Here is an 18010-nt window from a genome sequence, read left to right as displayed (position 1 = left end):
CTTCCACTCTTGTTTCTGAATTGTTGAGTAAGAGATCCTTTTCCCCACTGTGCTCTGAGATCTTTAAAAGGAAGGGACTTTAAAATGCTTTTATAGAATTATAGAAATGCTGTCTGAGTCCCCAAGACTGATTAATATCTCTTCTGGAATAGAAATAGGTGGGAGGTGAGGAAAACTGGGCAGTTTTCGTTTATCAGAGTTTCTAATTTGGGGAGAGCGCAAAAATTATGTTGATGGGAGATTACGAGTATAATTGTTCATAGGATGCAAAGACATTATATACAAATCATTAAATGATTTAATTTAATCCCATACGTTGCGGTGGGTTGGCACCATGCCCAAGATGGGTTCCTGCCTTGTGCCCTGTGTTGGCTGGGATTGGCTCCAGCAGACCCCTGTGACCCTGTGTTCGGATTCAGCGGGTTGGAAAATGAATGGATGGTTCCCATACATTTTCTAAACATTAAAAACTAAAGGTGGTTATGTAGAGTGGCAACAGATAAAATATTCTCTAACTTGAAGTGCTTCCTACATTGGTTCCATATTCTGAGTGAATGAAGGACAAATGGGTTGTTAGTTTATAGACGATACCTCGTATTTACTGGGTGCTACAAAGCAAGGAATATAAAGAAGTGCTGCAGGATTTTATTTCTATTGCAGACCAAGCTTGTGTGTGTTCTTCTGTTTGTGTCAATGTCCAGGTTTGTATAGCTTGTATGTTTGCCGCCCAGTAATATAATTGAAAATTAGGTAGAGCCATGCCACCTTCTGATTTAGGTCATTGTAGGGTTGCCTTTATCTATGCATGTCTTGTTTAATTTTAACCATGCAAACAGAAAAATGTTGTTGAAAAAGAACTTCATATTTTCTTGTGACGTTGGCCCCTAGGTATTTAAACTGATCTGCAATGATAAAAGGGAAGGTGTCCAATCTAATGTGTGTGTGTGTATATATGTGTATGAGTATGCATGTAGGGAAGATGGAATTTGTGTTTGCATATATTTTGTTATTTCAGACAATTTAATATTAGAGCAGATAAAACACAAAGTTTCAAATATCATTCTGAACCAACCTGTATGGACTTTTAAGTCCAATTTCCCTCTGTGTACAAAAAGTTCTTTCTAGCTAGCAAGCTATTCTATTAGTTACAAGGCTGTAAAGTTTGGAGTAGAAAGATATAAATCTGTCCACATCTTCAAAATTGATTATTTTTTGTTTATTTTGATCCAGAGGATTACCCAGTGAATTTGTTTGTTAGGGTTTGGAGTGACAATTATTCTACATAACCTTTCATTATAGGAAGATTGTTTTAAAAAAACTCCAGAAGATTCTTGGTTATGAGGCCCATTTTTATTAAAGTAACAGCCACACCAGAATATTTTTCTCCCACTCCCTCCATTATTAAAATAAAGTGCCAGTTATATAATATATGTGACACATTTGAAAATATTGAAGCATGCAATATAGTAGCTTGTATAATTTTTTTCACTTTCTCTGAGGCAGAGTTTGAAACCACCAGCTACTTTTTTCCCCCCTAATCTGTATTGGTGTGTAAAGTTTGATTTCCCACCCCAACCACCCGTATTGATTGATGTTTAAGTGACTGTATAAAGGCATAGTAAAAAACGTATTGGAACAGAAAGCCCAGTTCATTTGGTCTGCTCATGTTCTGCTCACTTGGTACAAAATGTGCTCTGTTCTATGTTGTTAAACATATCAAGATGTAAATACCAGGGAATAAAAGCTAAAACTCTGAGCTGTCTCCTCTCATAGTGATCTTTTGAGCTCGCACATAAACATCTTCAGTGCATAGCATAAACAAATGATTTGGTCTTGCTGGTCCAATACTTTTGGAGAGGACTGTGGTTTGATATGTGAGGGAGCAACTTTCTATAAGTTTGTTTTGTAATATTATTTTTCTGAACTATGTACTTTCTCCAAAACAGATGAAGAGCTGTTTGTTTAACCTGTTTTTTCATCTTTCTGGAGCTGTTGGATGCCTTTGACTATTTTGTGATTCTTCATCTTCCTCTTTAAAGAAAGAAACTCACCTGAACAAAAAGATAATTCTCCCTTTTTTTTCTTTTTCAGGGATGGGGTGCAGAGTATCATCGCCAAGATGTCACTAGTACTCCGTGCTGGATTGAGATTCATTTGCATGGCCCTTTGCAATGGCTGGACAAAGTTCTTACTCAGATGGGTTCACCTCATAATCCCATTTCTTCTGTGTCCTAGAGAAAGCTGTTACGTTAACTTGTTATTGAAAAAGAGCATTGAATTTTAATTGGGGGGGGTGGAAGTCATTTTTTAAATATTTTATTTTAAAGAAAAAATAAAAACACTTGAAGGATAATTGAAATGGGCACATTGGAGAATGGCACATGAGTGTGGGAGCCTGGAACATACTTGATCTTTATGACCAACTGTAATAATCAGACCATCAGTGCTGGTCTCATTAACATTTTTAGTTTACATTGTAGTGTTCCATTGTAGCTCAATTAGCTCTTTCCATGATCGGTTATTACATAAATACTAGACAGTGGAAGACAACCAGTCAAAAATGCCAGCACAAGAATCAATTTGATTTAAAAGTATAAAATACTGCTGGTTTACTCAATATAATCTTGATCAATTTTTGCAGAAATCTTTTTTTTTTTATGCTCCCAGACACTTGTGTTGCACTCTTTGAAATAACAGAAAGTGCTGTTTCTACAAGTAAGACAGCCAATAAAATTACCCCAAATTAATTAGTCACTTAAGATTCCATCATTAATATCTGAAAAAGTCACACGTTTGAAACTGTAAGATTTTTTAAATTTCTTTTTTCTTGTGAATTGATCTTGCAGTTGATAAAATAGTGTTAGATGTATTCATGAGAAACATGCCTGTACAGTCTGTTTGGTAGATAGATTATGTCTTAGATTAGTCGTCTGGGATTGCAGGTAGCAGTATAATGTCGGAGTTAAAAACTGGCTGAAGACTCGAAGCACAGATATACGTGCCCCTGCTGTGTGTTTTTACAAATTTGTTTATTGCTGTGTTACGCAAAGGTTTTGTTTTTGTCTTTTTTTGTATTTGTCAATGCTACTATGCTTTGAATAGTAGCTCAGCTGGACTGTTATATACATCGGTTTCTTTGCCTGAGCCTGTGTGGCAGCAGAGTTGAAATTTTTTTTTGTTTTCTCCCCCTCAAGGCTACTGGGTAAAAGTGGCTGTTGGTATAATAAAATTAACAGCCTTTAATCTTTTTTAAAATATAGACTTTTTTTGTAAGCTTTGCAAGACCCAGCCGCTAGCAGAATGTCTGTTTTATGGCACAAAAAATGATTTTAAAACTGCCTTTTTTTAAATTGAATTTTGTATTATGTTCTTTTCTGCTATTCTTATGTACGCACTTTTACAAATGCTTTTTCCCTCCATGTGTTTGCATTTGCTGTTGTGCTGTAGTATTCCCGGAAGGCAATTTTATTCCATGAATATCATGTCTCTACTGGAAGATTTAATAAAATGGTTTCAATACCACTGGCTTCCTTTCTTTTGTTAAGAGGATGAAGAAAGACCTGTCTCTCTCCACCCCCCCCAAAGCATTAAAGATGTATTTATACCATATCGGGAATTACAAATTGGGCAGGTGTTCTGGTTTCGTTAAAACAGGATCATCTGAAAGAGTCGGTGTGCAGTAATAGTTCTTCTCTTTGCATTTTTTCACATGGCTTTTCATTTGTTTAAATGTGGGTATTCCTGTATTTAGGGCAAGGTATAGGACCTCAAATGAAAATTATAATAGTTTTAATGCTTTCAAATCAATGATCATTTTTTTTGGTTGAAAACACTTTATCTGCTTATGCACTAGGGGTTTTTTGACATTATTGTACCCAAATTACATACCCAAAAATAAATGTCCATTACTCATTTATTGTAATAGTAGAGTGATGTACTGTGTTAGCCATTATGGATGAAATGAGAAGTGAAGCAAGCAATATGTCACCTTTTACAACTAGCCTCAAGAAGAAGCCTGAGCTGTCTCAAAAGTTTGCATATTGTAATCTGCTCAGTTAGCCAAGAAAAAGTGTCATTTTGCTTCACTTCTAATTTATTGTAATAGAGCGGCTGTAAATGCTTGAAGAGTAGCTTGTATAACACTTAAAGTATTGATAAGATGAAAAAATCTTTGTTTACGCCAATATCCACTAAGTCAGGGGTCGGCAACCTTTCAGTGGTGTTGTGCCAAACTTATGTTACAATGTTATTCCGTGTGCCGACGTAATTCTAACAATTTAGTTATATATAATACCAAATGGACTGAAGTGCAGAAGAAATGGCAAGCAGGTGCTCTCAAAATCTGAAATGTTTGGCGCCACCAGAAGGCAGTGTGCCCACCATAACGGCACATGGATGAATGCCTGCAGGCAGTGGTGAAGCACGGTGGGGGCCACAAATGGAGTTGGTGATTTGATCAAAATGGATGCTGAGAAGTACGGACACTTCTTTCATATTCTGTTGTGTTGTAGCCTTGTGCTAAAATCATTTCAATTCATCATCGAGCAACACTCAGTACCCTGGATGACAAAGTGAAAACAAAATTTTTGAAATTTGTGCAAATTCACTTAAAATAAAAAGATGAAATCTTGGCATTGATGCAAGGATTCAGACTCTCTGCTTTGGCTCAGGTGCATCCCATCCTGTTGGTCGTCGACAAGATGTTTCTGTATCTTCCCTGGAAGTCCTCAATGGATTGCACATGATTAGGAAAGAGAGATACACTTGTCTATAGAAGGTTTAACCGCTTAGCAGAAACCAAGCCATGAAGTTAAAGGAATAGCCTGTGGACCACAGATGATAAGAAGGCTACGAAAACACACCTGGTTGGGAGTCCACCTGTGGTCAATTTGAGTGACTGGACTTAGTAGGAAACACTCACACCTGTGTAGAGAAGGTCTGACAGTTGAGCAAAAACCAAGCCGTGTGGTCGAAGGACTTGCCCGCAGAGGATGCTGTTGACGCACAGTCAATTTTCTGTTTATTCCTGAACAGGGTCACGGGGGTGCCGGAGTCTCTCCCAGCTAGCATTGGGCGCAAGGCTGTGTCAACGCACAAATCTGAGGAAAAGATTATAAAAACATCTGCAGTGTTGAAGGTTTCCATAAGGAACCTGGTTGGTGTCAGGTAGGAAAAATCTGGAGTGGTCTCCCCTCGACTTTTTTGTATACTCGGATATGGGGACGGATATTTGATGAGTAAACCGCAAGACAATGATTATATTTTTATATTCTGTACATTAAAGAATCATCAACAACAAATCAAATTAATAATATATTGAACAATTCACTGGTCAACAAGCATTTTGCTACTGGGATTCTTTCATTCTGTACTTTAACAAAGTTCACTTGCTGACTCCAAATCTGAAAACCGTTTTTTGTCCAGCAGCCCGTCCCGTTTTTTAGTTATGATGTTTCAGGTCTTGGACAACTAGGGTGGCTGGACAGTAAAGGCGATGAATTTCAGCATTTAAGAAATAAGTTTGGTCTCAAGAAAAGTGAAGCCAAAATGAAGGGAGGTGTTTTTATTGTGCCCTGAAATCCGTGAACTGATGCTTGACGAGGAGTTCAAAAGGAAACTAAAGCCCACTGAATCAGCACCCTCATTCGTGCAGGTTGTCCAGAATTTTCTTGACAGTCACAGAGCAGAGAATTATACTGAGCTTGTGGAGAACCTGCTGAGAGCGTCTCAGCTTATGGGAGCCAGAATGTCACTGAAGACGCATTTTTTACATTCTCATCTCGACTTTTCTCCACCAAATCTAAGCGATGTCAGAGATGAGCATGGGGAAAGAGTTCATCAAGATATAAAGGTGACGGAAAATTCACTCCGAGCATGATGGGGTGACTACTGTTGGTTCTTGCAGAGAAAGACGCACGTGCAGCACAAATTTGTGAATTTCCTCTTGGGATTAATAAAGTCTATCTATCTATCTATCTATCTATCTATCTATCTATCTATCTATCTATCTATCTATCTATCTATCATATAGTGCCTTTCAGTTCTGTCTGTCTATCTATCTATTATACAATATCTATCTATCATATACTGCCTTTCAGTTCTATCTATCTATCTATCTATCTCTATCTATCTATCTATCTATTATACAATATCTATCTATCTATCATACACTGCCTTTCAGTTCTATCTATCTATCTATCTATCATATAGTGCCTTTCAGTTCTATCTATCTATAAGCGAGGGCCTCCAACATTATTAGGCCTGCTGACCTCACTTTTATATTGAGGTAAATTGACATAAATATACTTTAACGTGTCTCTGGTATCGTCTTCTGGTTTGTTTCCAGAATAAACCCATCAAAACAATTTTGGTGGGACAGAGTCCAAACTCCAGATATCGTGTTGATATATTGATATTCAAAAGTGTCAAAACATCAATGATGTGTATTTCAAAAACCTGACGTGTAGCTTAATTCCGATTTCATATATGAAATCAATGTAAAAAACTTATCATTTGAGAGCAGCTCTGAAGTTTCCAGAAGCAAACAAAAAATATTTTTTTGTAGACCGGTGTTGTTATAAAAGTAAAGTTGAATAAATTGGATAAAAGGTAAAGTACCACATTTGGTTAGTGGAAATAGCCCAAAAATTGATAGAAATCTACATTTTGTACCTAATACAGTGGAACCTCGGTTTGCGAGCAGAATTCATTTCAGAAATGTCCTCGCAGTCCAAAGCAACTCATATATCAAAGTGAATTTCCCCATAAGAAATAATGGACACTCAGATGATTCGTTCCACAACCCAAAAGTATTCATATAAAAATTATTGATACAAACTATAAAGTAAAAATACATAAAACAAACTAACCTGCAGGCGGCGCAGTGGTAGCGCTGCTGCCTCACAGTTAGGAGACTCGGGTTTGCTTCACGGGTCCTCCCTGCGTGGAGTTTGCATGTTCTCCCCGTGTCTGCGCGGGTTTCCTCCGGGCGCTCCGGTTTCCTCCCACAGTCCAAAGACATGCAGGTCAGGTGCACTGGTGATTCTAAATTGGCCCCAGTGTGTGCTTGGTGTGTGGGTGTGTTTGTGTGTGTCCTGCGGTGGGTTGGCACCCTGCCCAGGATTGGTTCCTGCCTTGTGCCCTGTGTTGGCTGTGATTGGCTCCAGCAGACCCCCGTGACCCTGTGTTCGGATTCAGCGGGTTAGAAAATGGATGGATGGATGGAAGTAAAAATACGTACTTAAAAATAATCCATTCGAACAATTTATGCAAATTGCTCGAATGGATTATTTTTATTTTCCGCCCCCAAACCCCCCTGAGCCTTATTTCAGTATTAATTTATTTTTCCTGGTATGCAGTTTAGTGAACTGGAACTGGAAGAATGTTGCTAGCTGAAAGTTTCAGTCTATCGTAAGCTTCCGCCACAGACTACAGAATATTACGTTGACAGAGAAAATTCGATAAATCTTGTCCTGCGTTCCAAACTCGTTTCAGGACTCCTCAGAGAGACCCGTGTCACCCGCGATGGTCTTACAACTCCTTCCTCTTCCATGTTCACTGAACTGAAAAAAAAAATAAGAGCTGGACTGCAACGGGGAAAAAAACAATAATAATGTGTTTGAACGAATTAATAATCCATTTAGACAAATTCAAATAATTCGTAGGAACGGATCGTAAATTTGTTTGAACAGTAAATTCCTCTGAACGGATTAATAATTCATTCAAATGGATTTTTTTTTTTTAAATTTTGCCAGATACTTCTGGGGCTCTGCATTTCCAAGAGCACAGTGGCTTCCATAATTCTTAAAAATACAAGAAGTTTGAAACAACCAGGACGATTGCTGGCCACCCGGCCAAATTGCGCCAATCGTAAGAAACGGGGCTTGGTGACTAAGAACCTGAGGGGTACTCTGGCTTGAGCTCCAGACAGCCTTTATGGAGGTGGCAGAAACTTCCAGTAGGACAACCATCACTGCAACACTCCACAGATAATGGACTTTATGGCAGACTGGCCAGACAGAAGCCCCTTCTCAGTAAGAGACACATGGAAAACCTGCTTGGAGTTAACAAAGAAGATGCCTAAGGGGTCCTCAGACTGATTCTCCAGATGGAACCAAGATTGAAGCAGGGTGGTGGCAACATCAGGGACTGGGATACTAGACATATAAGTTAAATGGAGCAAAGTTAGAGAGCGAGACAACCGTAATGAATACTTCTTCAGAATGTTCTCGAGAAGGTTCACCTTCTGACAGAACAAAGCAAAGACAACACAAGAGTGGATTTGGGATATCTCTGGGAATGTCCTTGAGTGGCCCAGCCAGAGTAGTAGGACTTGAACCCAATGGAACATTTCTGGAGAGACCTGAAAATAACTGTCTGCTGGTGGTCTTCATCCAACATGACAGAGCTTGAGGGGATCTGCAGAGAAGAATGGCAGAAAATACTCAAATCCTGATGTGTGAAGCTTGTCACGTCAGCTTTAAGAAGACTCCAGGGCGGCAATGTCTGCCATGTAAGGACGGAGTAAAGGGGTCTGAATACTTGTGTCAGTATCATAGTTTAAATTATTTTTTTTAATACATTTGCAAACAATTCTAAAATCCTGTTTATCACTTTGTCATTCCGGGGTACAGACTGTTGCTTGATGAGGGGGAATAAAAATAAGCAGAAAAGTGAAAAGCGAAGGGGTCAGAAGACTTTCTGAAGGCACTTTATAATGTAGGTTGCATGCTGTGTGCTACGTTCTTTGCGTGTGCCACAGCATGTTAAACACACGGCAACGGGCACATTTAATTTTCAGCAATCTCTATTATAACACCCTCCGCGAAACTCAAATGAATAAACTTCTCGTTTCTTCGGCTGCTCCCGGTAGGGGTTGCCGCATAAAAAAACGGAGGCTTAAGAAAAGCACAGCAGAGAGCGCAGCCTGGCTAAGTGTGTTGTGCTGCCATCTTGTGGTGAGAGGAGGGACTGTTCTCTGCTAATAGAAGCGCAGTGTGTCTTTACATTCGTATATCACAACGGGAATTGAAAGCAAGGCAGTCAGTCACTCAACAACTAACTGCCCAGGGGTCCCAGTGACAACAATAGATGTGCAGTGCCGTTCTTGGTGTGAAAATGGTGGTGGGTCAACAACTCGTCCTACAATGACACCATGCCTGTGGTCTCCAGCCATCCGGGCCCCTCTATCCACTCCATGGACTCGCCGTCTCTGCTGATCAAGTGTGGAGAGGGCTGGGAGGACTCTGAATGAACAAGGCTTCGGGACAGGATGGTATCAGGCAACAAATCTGCATAAAGTGTGTCAAAAAATGTGACTGGGGGGCTTCTTTAAACCGAGAGCAATATGCCTGTGTAGCACCTCACTGTGAATGTGAAGATAGAAGTTTGTTTATTGTAATATTCCTGAGCTTCTGTAACAAATGAAACTTACCTCTCTCTCTCTCGCTCTATATATATATATATATATATACAGTATTTACAATGCATCTGGAAAGTATTCACAGCGCTTCATCACTTTTTCCACATTTTGTTATGTTACAGCCTTATTCCAAAATGGATTAAATTCATTTTTTTCCTCAGAATTCTACACACAACACCCCATAATGACAACGTGAAAAAAGTTTACTTGAGGTTTTTGCAAATTTATTAAAAATAAAAACATTGAGAAAGCACATGTACATAAGTATTCACAGCCTTTGCCATGAAGCTCCAAATTGAGCTCAGGTGCCTCCTGTTTCCCCTGATCATCCTTGAGATGTTTCTGCAGCTTCATTGGAGTCCACCTGTGGTAAATTCAGTTGCCTGGACATGATTTGGAAAGGCACACACCTGTCTATAGAAGGTCCCACAGCTGACAGTTCATGTCAGAGCACAAACCAAGCATGAAGTCAAAGGAATTGTCTGTAGACCTCCGAGACAGGATTGTCTCGAGGCACAAATCTGGGGAAGGTTACAGAAAAATGTCTGCTGCTTTGAAGGTCCCAATGAGCACAGTGGCCTCCATCATCCATAAGTGGAAGAAGTTCGAAACCACCAGGACTCTTCCTAGAGCTGGCCGGCCAACTAAACTGAGCGATCGGAGGAGAAGGACCTTAGTCAGGGAGTTGACCAAGAACCCGATGGTCACTCTGTCAGAGCTCCAGAGGTCCTCTGTGGAGAGAGGAGAACCTTCCAGAAGAACAACCATCTCTGCAGCAATCCACCAATCAGGCCTGTATGGTAGAGTGGCCAGACGGAAGCCACTCCTTAGTAAAAGGCACATGGCAGCCCGCCTGGAGTTTGCCAAAAGGCACCTGAAGGACTCTCAGACCATGAGAAAGAAAATTCTCTGGTCTGATGAGACAAAGATTGAACTCTTTGGTGTGAATGCTAGGTGTCACGTTTGGAGGAAACCAGGCACCGCTCATCACCAGGCCAATACCATCCCTACAGTGAAGCATGGTGGTGGCAGCATCATGCTGTGGGGACTGGGAGACTAGTCAGGATAAAGGGAAAGATGACTGCAGCAATGTACAGAGACATCCTGGATGAAAACCTGCTCCAGAGTGCTCTTGACCTCAGACTGTGGCGACAGTTCATCTTTCAGCAGGACAACGACCCTAAGCACACAGCCAAGATATCAAAGGAGTGGCTTCAGGACAACTCTGTGAATGTCCTTGAGTGGCCCAGCCAGAGCCCAGACTTGAATCCGATTGAACATCTCTGGAGAGATCTTAAAATGGCTGTGCAGCAACGCTTCCCATCCAACCTGATGGACCTGCAAAGAGGAATGGGCCAAACTGGCCAAGGATAGGTGTGCCAAGCTTGTGGCATCATATTCAAAAAGACTTGAGGCTGGAATTGCTGCCAAAGGTGCATCGACAAAGTATTGAGCAAAGGCTGTGAATACTTATGGACATGGGATATCTCAGTTTTTTGATTTTTAATAAATTTGCAAAAACCTCAAGTAAACCTTTTTCACGTTGTCATTATGGGGTGTTGTGTGTAGAATTCTGAGGAAAAAAATGAATTTAATCCATTTTGGAATAAGGCTGTAACATAACAAAATGTGGAAAAAGTGATGCGCTGTGAATACTTTCCGGATGCACTGTATTATATAGTGCCTTTTATGTCTATCAAATAGAGATGAAAGTCACTATAAAAATAAATACATTATCTGTTTGTATTAGTGTCTTTACATCTGTCTCTCTACCTATTATAGTGAATTTTTACTTGTATTATATAGTGTCTTTCATATCTAAATTTGATATAGTATGTTCAATGTCATTTATGTTATGTCTCATGTCTATAGTGTTTTTCACATCTATTATATAGTATCTTTAACATCTACAGTACTGTATAAAAGTTTTAGGCAGGTGTGAACAAATGCTGTAAACAAAGAATGCTTTCAGAAATGGAAGTGTTAATCATTTATTTTCATTAATCAACAAAATTCAGTGAATGAACAAAAGAGAAATCTAAATCAAATCAATATTTGGAGTGACCGCCCTTTGCCTTCAAAACAGCATCAATTCTTCTAGGTACACTTGCACACAGTTTTTGAAGGAACTCGGCTGGTAGGTTGTTCCAAACATCTTGGAGAACTAACCACAGATCTTCTGTGGATGTCGGCTTCCTCACATCCTTCTGTCTCTTCATGTAATGCCAGACACACTCGATGATGTTGAGATCAGGGCTCCGTGGGGGCCATACCATCACTTCCAGGACTTCTTCTTGTTCTTCTTTACGCTGAAGATAGTTCTTAATGACTTTGGCTGTATGTTTGGGGTCGTTGTCCTGCTGCAGAATAAATTTGAGGCCAATCATATGCCTCCCTGATGGTATTGCATGATGGATAAGTATCTGCCTGTATTTCTCAGCATTGAGAACACCATTAATCCTGACCAAATCTCCAACTCCATTTGCAGAAATGCAGCCCCAAACGTTCAAGGAACCTCCACCATGCTTCACTGTTGCCTGCAGACACTCATTATTGTACCGCTCTCTCCAGCCCTTCGACGAACAAACTGCCTTCTGCTACAGCCAAATATTTCAAATTTTGACTCATCAGTCCAGAGCACCTGCTGCCATTTTTCTGCACCCCAGTTTCTATGCTTTCGTCCATACTTGAGTCGCTTGGCCTTGTTTCCACGTCGGAGGTATGGCTTTTTGGCTGCAACTCTTCCATGAAGACCACTTCTGGCCAGACTTCTCCGGACAGTAAATGGGTGTACCTGGGTCCCACTGCCAGTTCTGAGCTGATGGCACTGCTGGACATCTCCCGATTTCGTGTGTCTTTCATCTGCTGCACTAAGTTTCCTTGGCCGACCACTGTGTCTATGATCCTCAATGTTGCCCGTTTCTTTGTGTTTCTTCCAAAGAACTTGAACAGCACATCTTGAAACCCCAGTCTGCTTTGAAATCTTTGTCTGGGAAAGACCTTGCTGATGCAGTAGAACTACCTTGTGTCTTGTTGCTGTGCTCAATCTTGCCATGACTTGAAACTGTCTTCCACAACCTCACCTTGGTAGCAGAGTTTGGCTGGTCCTCACCCAGTTTGAAGCTGTTTCTGTTTCAGTTAATGACTGAGTTTCAACCTACGTGTGACATTGATGATCATTAGCACCTGTTAGGTAGAATTGGTTGATCAGACACCTGACTAGAATCCTACAAAATCCCTGACTTTGTGCAAGTGGACCTATAAGAATTGATGCTGGTTTGAAGGCAAAAGGTAGGAACACCAAATATTGATTTGATTTAGATTTCTCTTTTGTTTGCTCACTTTGCATTTTGTAAATTGATAACAATAAACAATCATTATTTATATTTCTGAAAGCATTCTTTGTTTGCAGCATTTTTTCACACCTGCCTAAAACTTTTGCACAGTACTGTATATCTATTATATGGCATTTTTCATATCTATCTACAGATAGATACAGATACAGATAGTTTCTTTTACTTTTATTATATATTCTTTCATTTCAATCAATTACATATGGTGTCTTTCATGCTGATCTGTCTACCTATCATACAGTGCCTCATGTTTATAGTGTTTTTCATATCTATTGTATAATACGTTTCATATCTACCATGTAGTGTCTATCACATCTTACATAGTGTTTTTCAAATCTATCTATATTAGTATCTGTCATATATATTATATGGCATCTTTCACATCTATCCATCAATTATATAGTACTTTTCACATCTAAATAGCTCTCTATTATATAGTGTCTGCCATTATCTATCTATTATATGGTGTCTTTCACATCAATGTATTTATTATGCAGTGATTTGTGTCTAACTACTGTGTTTTTCATATCTATCTAGCCCAATAAGAAAAGTGTCTGTCTGTCTTTGTGCCCATTTGGTTGCAATGTCTTTGTCATTCCAACAGATGGTGCATCACAAACATTTGCAGTAATTCATTTTATCACAACATGCATTACACAATACAAATCAACAGATAGGGGACTGCAAACTAATGCTGAGGTCCACTTTGATTACTTAGATTTTACCTTTTAACAGCTACTTAGTTATAATAGTGTGTTTCACATCTCTCTATTTAATATAATCTGTCTGTCTATCTATCTATCTATCTAGCTATCATATAGTGCCTTTCATATCTATCTATCTATCTATCTATCTATCTATCTATCTATCTATCTATCTATCTATCTATCTATCTATCTATCTATCTATCTATCTATCTATCTATCTATCTATCATATAGTGCCTTTCATATCTGTCTGTCTATCTATCTATCAATCATATAGTGCCTTTCATATCTATCTATCTATCTATCTATCTATCTATCTATCTATCTATCTATCTATCTATCTATCTATCTATCTATCTATCTATCTTATAGTGCCTTTCACATTATCTATCTATCTATCTATCTATCTATCTATCTATCTATCTATCTATCATATAGTGCCTTTCATATCTGTCTGTCTATCTATCTATCAATCATATAGTGCCTTTCATATCTATCTATCTATCTATCTATCTATCTATCTATCTATCTATCTATCTATCTATCTATCTATCTATCTATCATATAGTGCCTTTCACATTATCTATCTATCTATCTATCTATCTATCTATCTATCTATCTATCTATCTATCATATAGTGCCTTTCATATCTGTCTGTCTATCTATCTATCAATCATATAGTGCCTTTCATATCTATCTATCTATCTATCTATCTATCTATCTATCTATCTATCTATCTATCTATCTATCTATCATATAGTGCCTTTCACATTATCTATCTATCTATCTATCTATCTATCTATCTATCTATCTATCTATCTATCTATCTATCTATCTATCTATCTATCTATCTATCCTAATCACAGTGCATTGCTCTCCAGGTAAACTCTCACAGTTTTATATTTTGTGCCAAGGACTACTTTATATTCTGCTAATTTACAATATTTTAAAACACATGCACTGAAGATGAATGCATATACTTGATATGACTGTGTTTTTCTTTTTAAGTGTCCGTGTCTGGACATGGGGGTCCCGGACCCCATAGCTCTGACCCTAACTCCCTTCCAGGGTGTCATTTATCACCCGCTGACAGCCGTCACCTCCGTGTGCCTCTCATCCCAGGTCAGACCTTGAGAGGTTGAAGATCATTTTCAGAGATGGTGTCAGCGTTGTGATTTTTAACCATAAACTTGTATTCTGGACTTACTGCGTGCGGCTTTTGAAAGTCTCCATATTGAAGGGCAAACTGATCAGCGCCAACAGATTTGGTGTTTTTAGACACCCAGGGCTGCCATACGTACAAAGCGCTGGTGCCTGGCATGGAGTTTTCTTTCTCATTTTCTTTTTTTTACATTCATCTCCGCCATGCCTGTTGAACAATCCTGGACTGGTGGGGCTGCTCCGATTCACACGGTTAGAACTTCCTGTAGCCCCTTTGTCTTCCTGTAGGTCTGACCGACTGCCCGGCCCCAGCTGCCACATTTTCTACACAGGCAGAAATAAATCTGTCATTGCAGCAATTTTGAACACGACGAGTCAAATAAAGTGACAAAAGCAAAACAGCCTTTTATGGCGGATTGTGGTTACAAATAATTTCTGAGGCTCCTCGGGGAATATTCTGCCTCCTGATTTTCTGATCAGATATCCAACATTAAACCAGCATGTAGGGAGGCAAGTGGTGCAAAAAACAATGGGCGGCTATACCAGCAGTGGCAGCCAGAGGGCAGCAGTGCACAGCGAGTGTGGTGAGGCAGAAGAAGATGCCCGGGGGCAGTCCTCCTTCACTCCTTCATCTCGACTAATGTAGACGGCTGCAGGCACGCAGCCCCGTGTTGGGGTGGGGGGGGGGGGGGGGCACACCTGACGAGCTTGAAGTGACCTCACAGGCACACGTCCAATCACACGCTTCCTCGGTGTCCCTCCACCCTGATTGGAGAATTGCAGGCCTTTAGCTCAGACCACTGAACGAGTTACGGTAAAAAGGCGGCAGGCGGACCACCAAGCTACGTGATTTGTTGGGAAACGACTTTTCCTCCATGCGTGTGTCCCTTTTACCTTTTCACAACAGGTACGCCTCTTAAGTTATTTTGTAAATGGTTGACAAGAAATGCCCCCCAAACTGCAGTTTCCTAAACTTTTTGGGTTGCGGCCGTTGGGTCACACAGGGTGGCGGCTCATCATTGTGTCTTGTGTTGTTAAAGCAACTGACATCGGTCCGCTATGACGTCGGTGGCAATACTCCAAGGGGGGGGGGACCTCCCGAATTCCCCAGTCATCATACACTGAATCACAAAGACAATAATCAGGGCAAGATTGGGTCAAGAGAAAAAAAAAAACGTTTTAAGAAACCCACCGACCCTAAACGATCCCGTATCCTGTTAACCGCACGTCCCACAATACTCACCTCCGAGTACCTCGACAGTGATGGCCGGCAGACTTCTTAGGGGCTTACGGCTCACAGTCTGCAGCTTCCCTTCATTTTCTCGCCCGCTTCCCACCACTGCGAGGGCTGCACAGGAGCGCCCCCTTGTGCCCCTATAGATGTTCTAAATTTTTAGTGCGCAGGGATCAGAAAGAAGAAGGCAAAATCGTCACCAAAAATGAAAGCACACAATCGTCACGTGTAAAACGTTAAGCAGAAGTTAAAGGCCCCCCAATGCCAGAACAAAATATTTGGTAACTGAAAAGAGTCTGAATGGCAAAGTAAATACACTAACAGCGTTTTTATCCAAAGTGTTGTGTGACCAAAATGTCTGCAGATCCCCTTAAATGCAAGTCTGCCATGTGAAGTGTTTGAATTGTCATTTTAAACTGTGCTGCAGAGGGAGAAATCAAGTTAAAAATGGGTGTGTGTTCCAAAGGTGCTGTCTCAAAATAGTTTCCAAAGATGTCCACTAGAGGGGGATAACACCAACAAACCCCAGCTAGCAATAACGGCAAGCGCAGGACATTTTATTTTATACAGATGTGTGCGTAACGCAGCACTCAGTAACGAAAGAAGGCGCCGTGGAGCACAGAAGGCAAAAGGGGCTATCAGAAGCAGAATGTCCCATAACAGAAATCGGGACAAAAATGGAATAAACGGGATGAAAAGCCAATACGTTTATTTAAACAAAAGAAAAGCAGAAGCACTCAGCAACTCCGGAGCGCATTCACAATGAACTACCAGGAACTGCGAGAGGCCCTCTGGATTTATTGGGCAGAAGGCAGTGATGGCAGGTGGCTCGTTTCCCTGTGTGGATTTTTTTTTCTATTTCTCAAACTCAAATATTTGCCGATTAAATCGACAGAAGGCACTAATCGGCTCTCGTATAAATGTCAACGTGTGCGACATGCTGCCGCTAGGTGTGTGCCCATACTCCGGTTCACCGCAATTTTGTGATTGGTGGATTGATTTCTTATTTGAGTACCGCAAGCACCAAACCTTTCCCATTTGAAACACGGCATTTAAAACAATAGTAACATCCAAAACGTTAATTAAAACGTGGACAAAACAGTAAGCTGAATCACGTTGTTAAAAGTAAACGACACGCAGGAAAATCTCAGCTTCTGTTTGGGATCGAGCGTGAGGGAACCAGATTGGTTATTTAGCGGGGGAAGGCGTGTCCAAAGAATACTGTTGCATTCTGGGAGATGCAGTTTTTTTTTAAGTCATGAACTCGTAAAGATTGTCAGGCACGGTGGAGGAAAAAAAAACATTTGGCCAAGTCGAACGCTGAATAAGAGTGTAAGACTACATGGCTTTTGAATTTCTTTCATTTTAATAGCTTTGAGGACAAACATGACTATGAAATCGGTAAAAAAGAGTCCAATCTGACACCCATGCTCGATCTGCAATGCGCATGCGTACTAACGTTTTATTGCCTTGTTTTTGTACACATGCGTAGATTAGATTATTTGATTTCACAACCTGTCTTTACCGTTACGAACGTGTGGTATTATACGACATTAAATAACTACACATCGCATCCAGTTCGAATTTGTATTAACGAGAGTAAAACATCTTTCCAGTTTTACTTTGAACGACGGCAACTTTTGAATTTTCACATCCCGCAAACATGCTTCATGAAAACAGCATAATTTAAAGGAAGCGAGTAGTACCGTGTTAGCCATTATGAATGTTGAGAAAAGCCAAGCAAAATGACACCTTCTTCAGGTAAGATGTAATCTTGAATGTAATTGATTACATCTTGCCTGAAGAAGGGGCCCGAGTTGCCTCGAAAGCTTGCATATTGTAATCTTTTTAGTTAGCCAATAAAAGATGTCATTTTTCTTGGCTTATCTCTACATTAAAGGAAGCGAGAAAGTGAAACGCGAATTGCGTTGGCCTAAAAGTTTTATTCTATATGAAACCGAGCCTTCGAAATGTACATGGCAAATAAACATTTTTTCATTTAACCACCTAGAAAAATATTGTGCCGGTAAGTGCGCATGCTGGCACTCAGGCCTGCCTGAAAGTAGTGCGCATGCGTATTGAAAGCCGGACTGGAGGCGGTGCAAGCGCGATAGTGGGAGGGGAGAGGCCACAGA

The 18010-nt window shown here is 40.2% G+C and overlaps 1 protein-coding gene across 2 annotated transcripts in view; it reads left to right on the top strand.

Moving 5' to 3' along the window:
• Positions 1-3522, top strand: part of smad1 (SMAD family member 1) — a 121216-nt gene extending 117694 nt beyond the window's left edge. For both annotated transcript variants that reach the window (XM_028802726.2, XM_028802727.2), the window contains one exon: positions 2092-3522. In XM_028802726.2, the coding sequence (XP_028658559.1) occupies positions 2092-2235 (144 nt within the window). In that variant the 3' untranslated portion in view covers positions 2236-3522. The remainder of the gene's footprint in view (positions 1-2091) is intronic.
• The last annotated feature ends 14488 nt before the right edge of the window (positions 3523-18010 follow it).

The sequence above is a fragment of the Erpetoichthys calabaricus genome, chromosome 5, assembly GCF_900747795.2.
Source record: "Erpetoichthys calabaricus chromosome 5, fErpCal1.3, whole genome shotgun sequence".
Classification (NCBI taxonomy): Eukaryota; Metazoa; Chordata; class Cladistia; order Polypteriformes; family Polypteridae; genus Erpetoichthys; species Erpetoichthys calabaricus.
The sequence above is the reverse complement of the archived record's forward strand: the minus strand, read 5'-3'. Positions and strand labels throughout refer to the sequence as shown.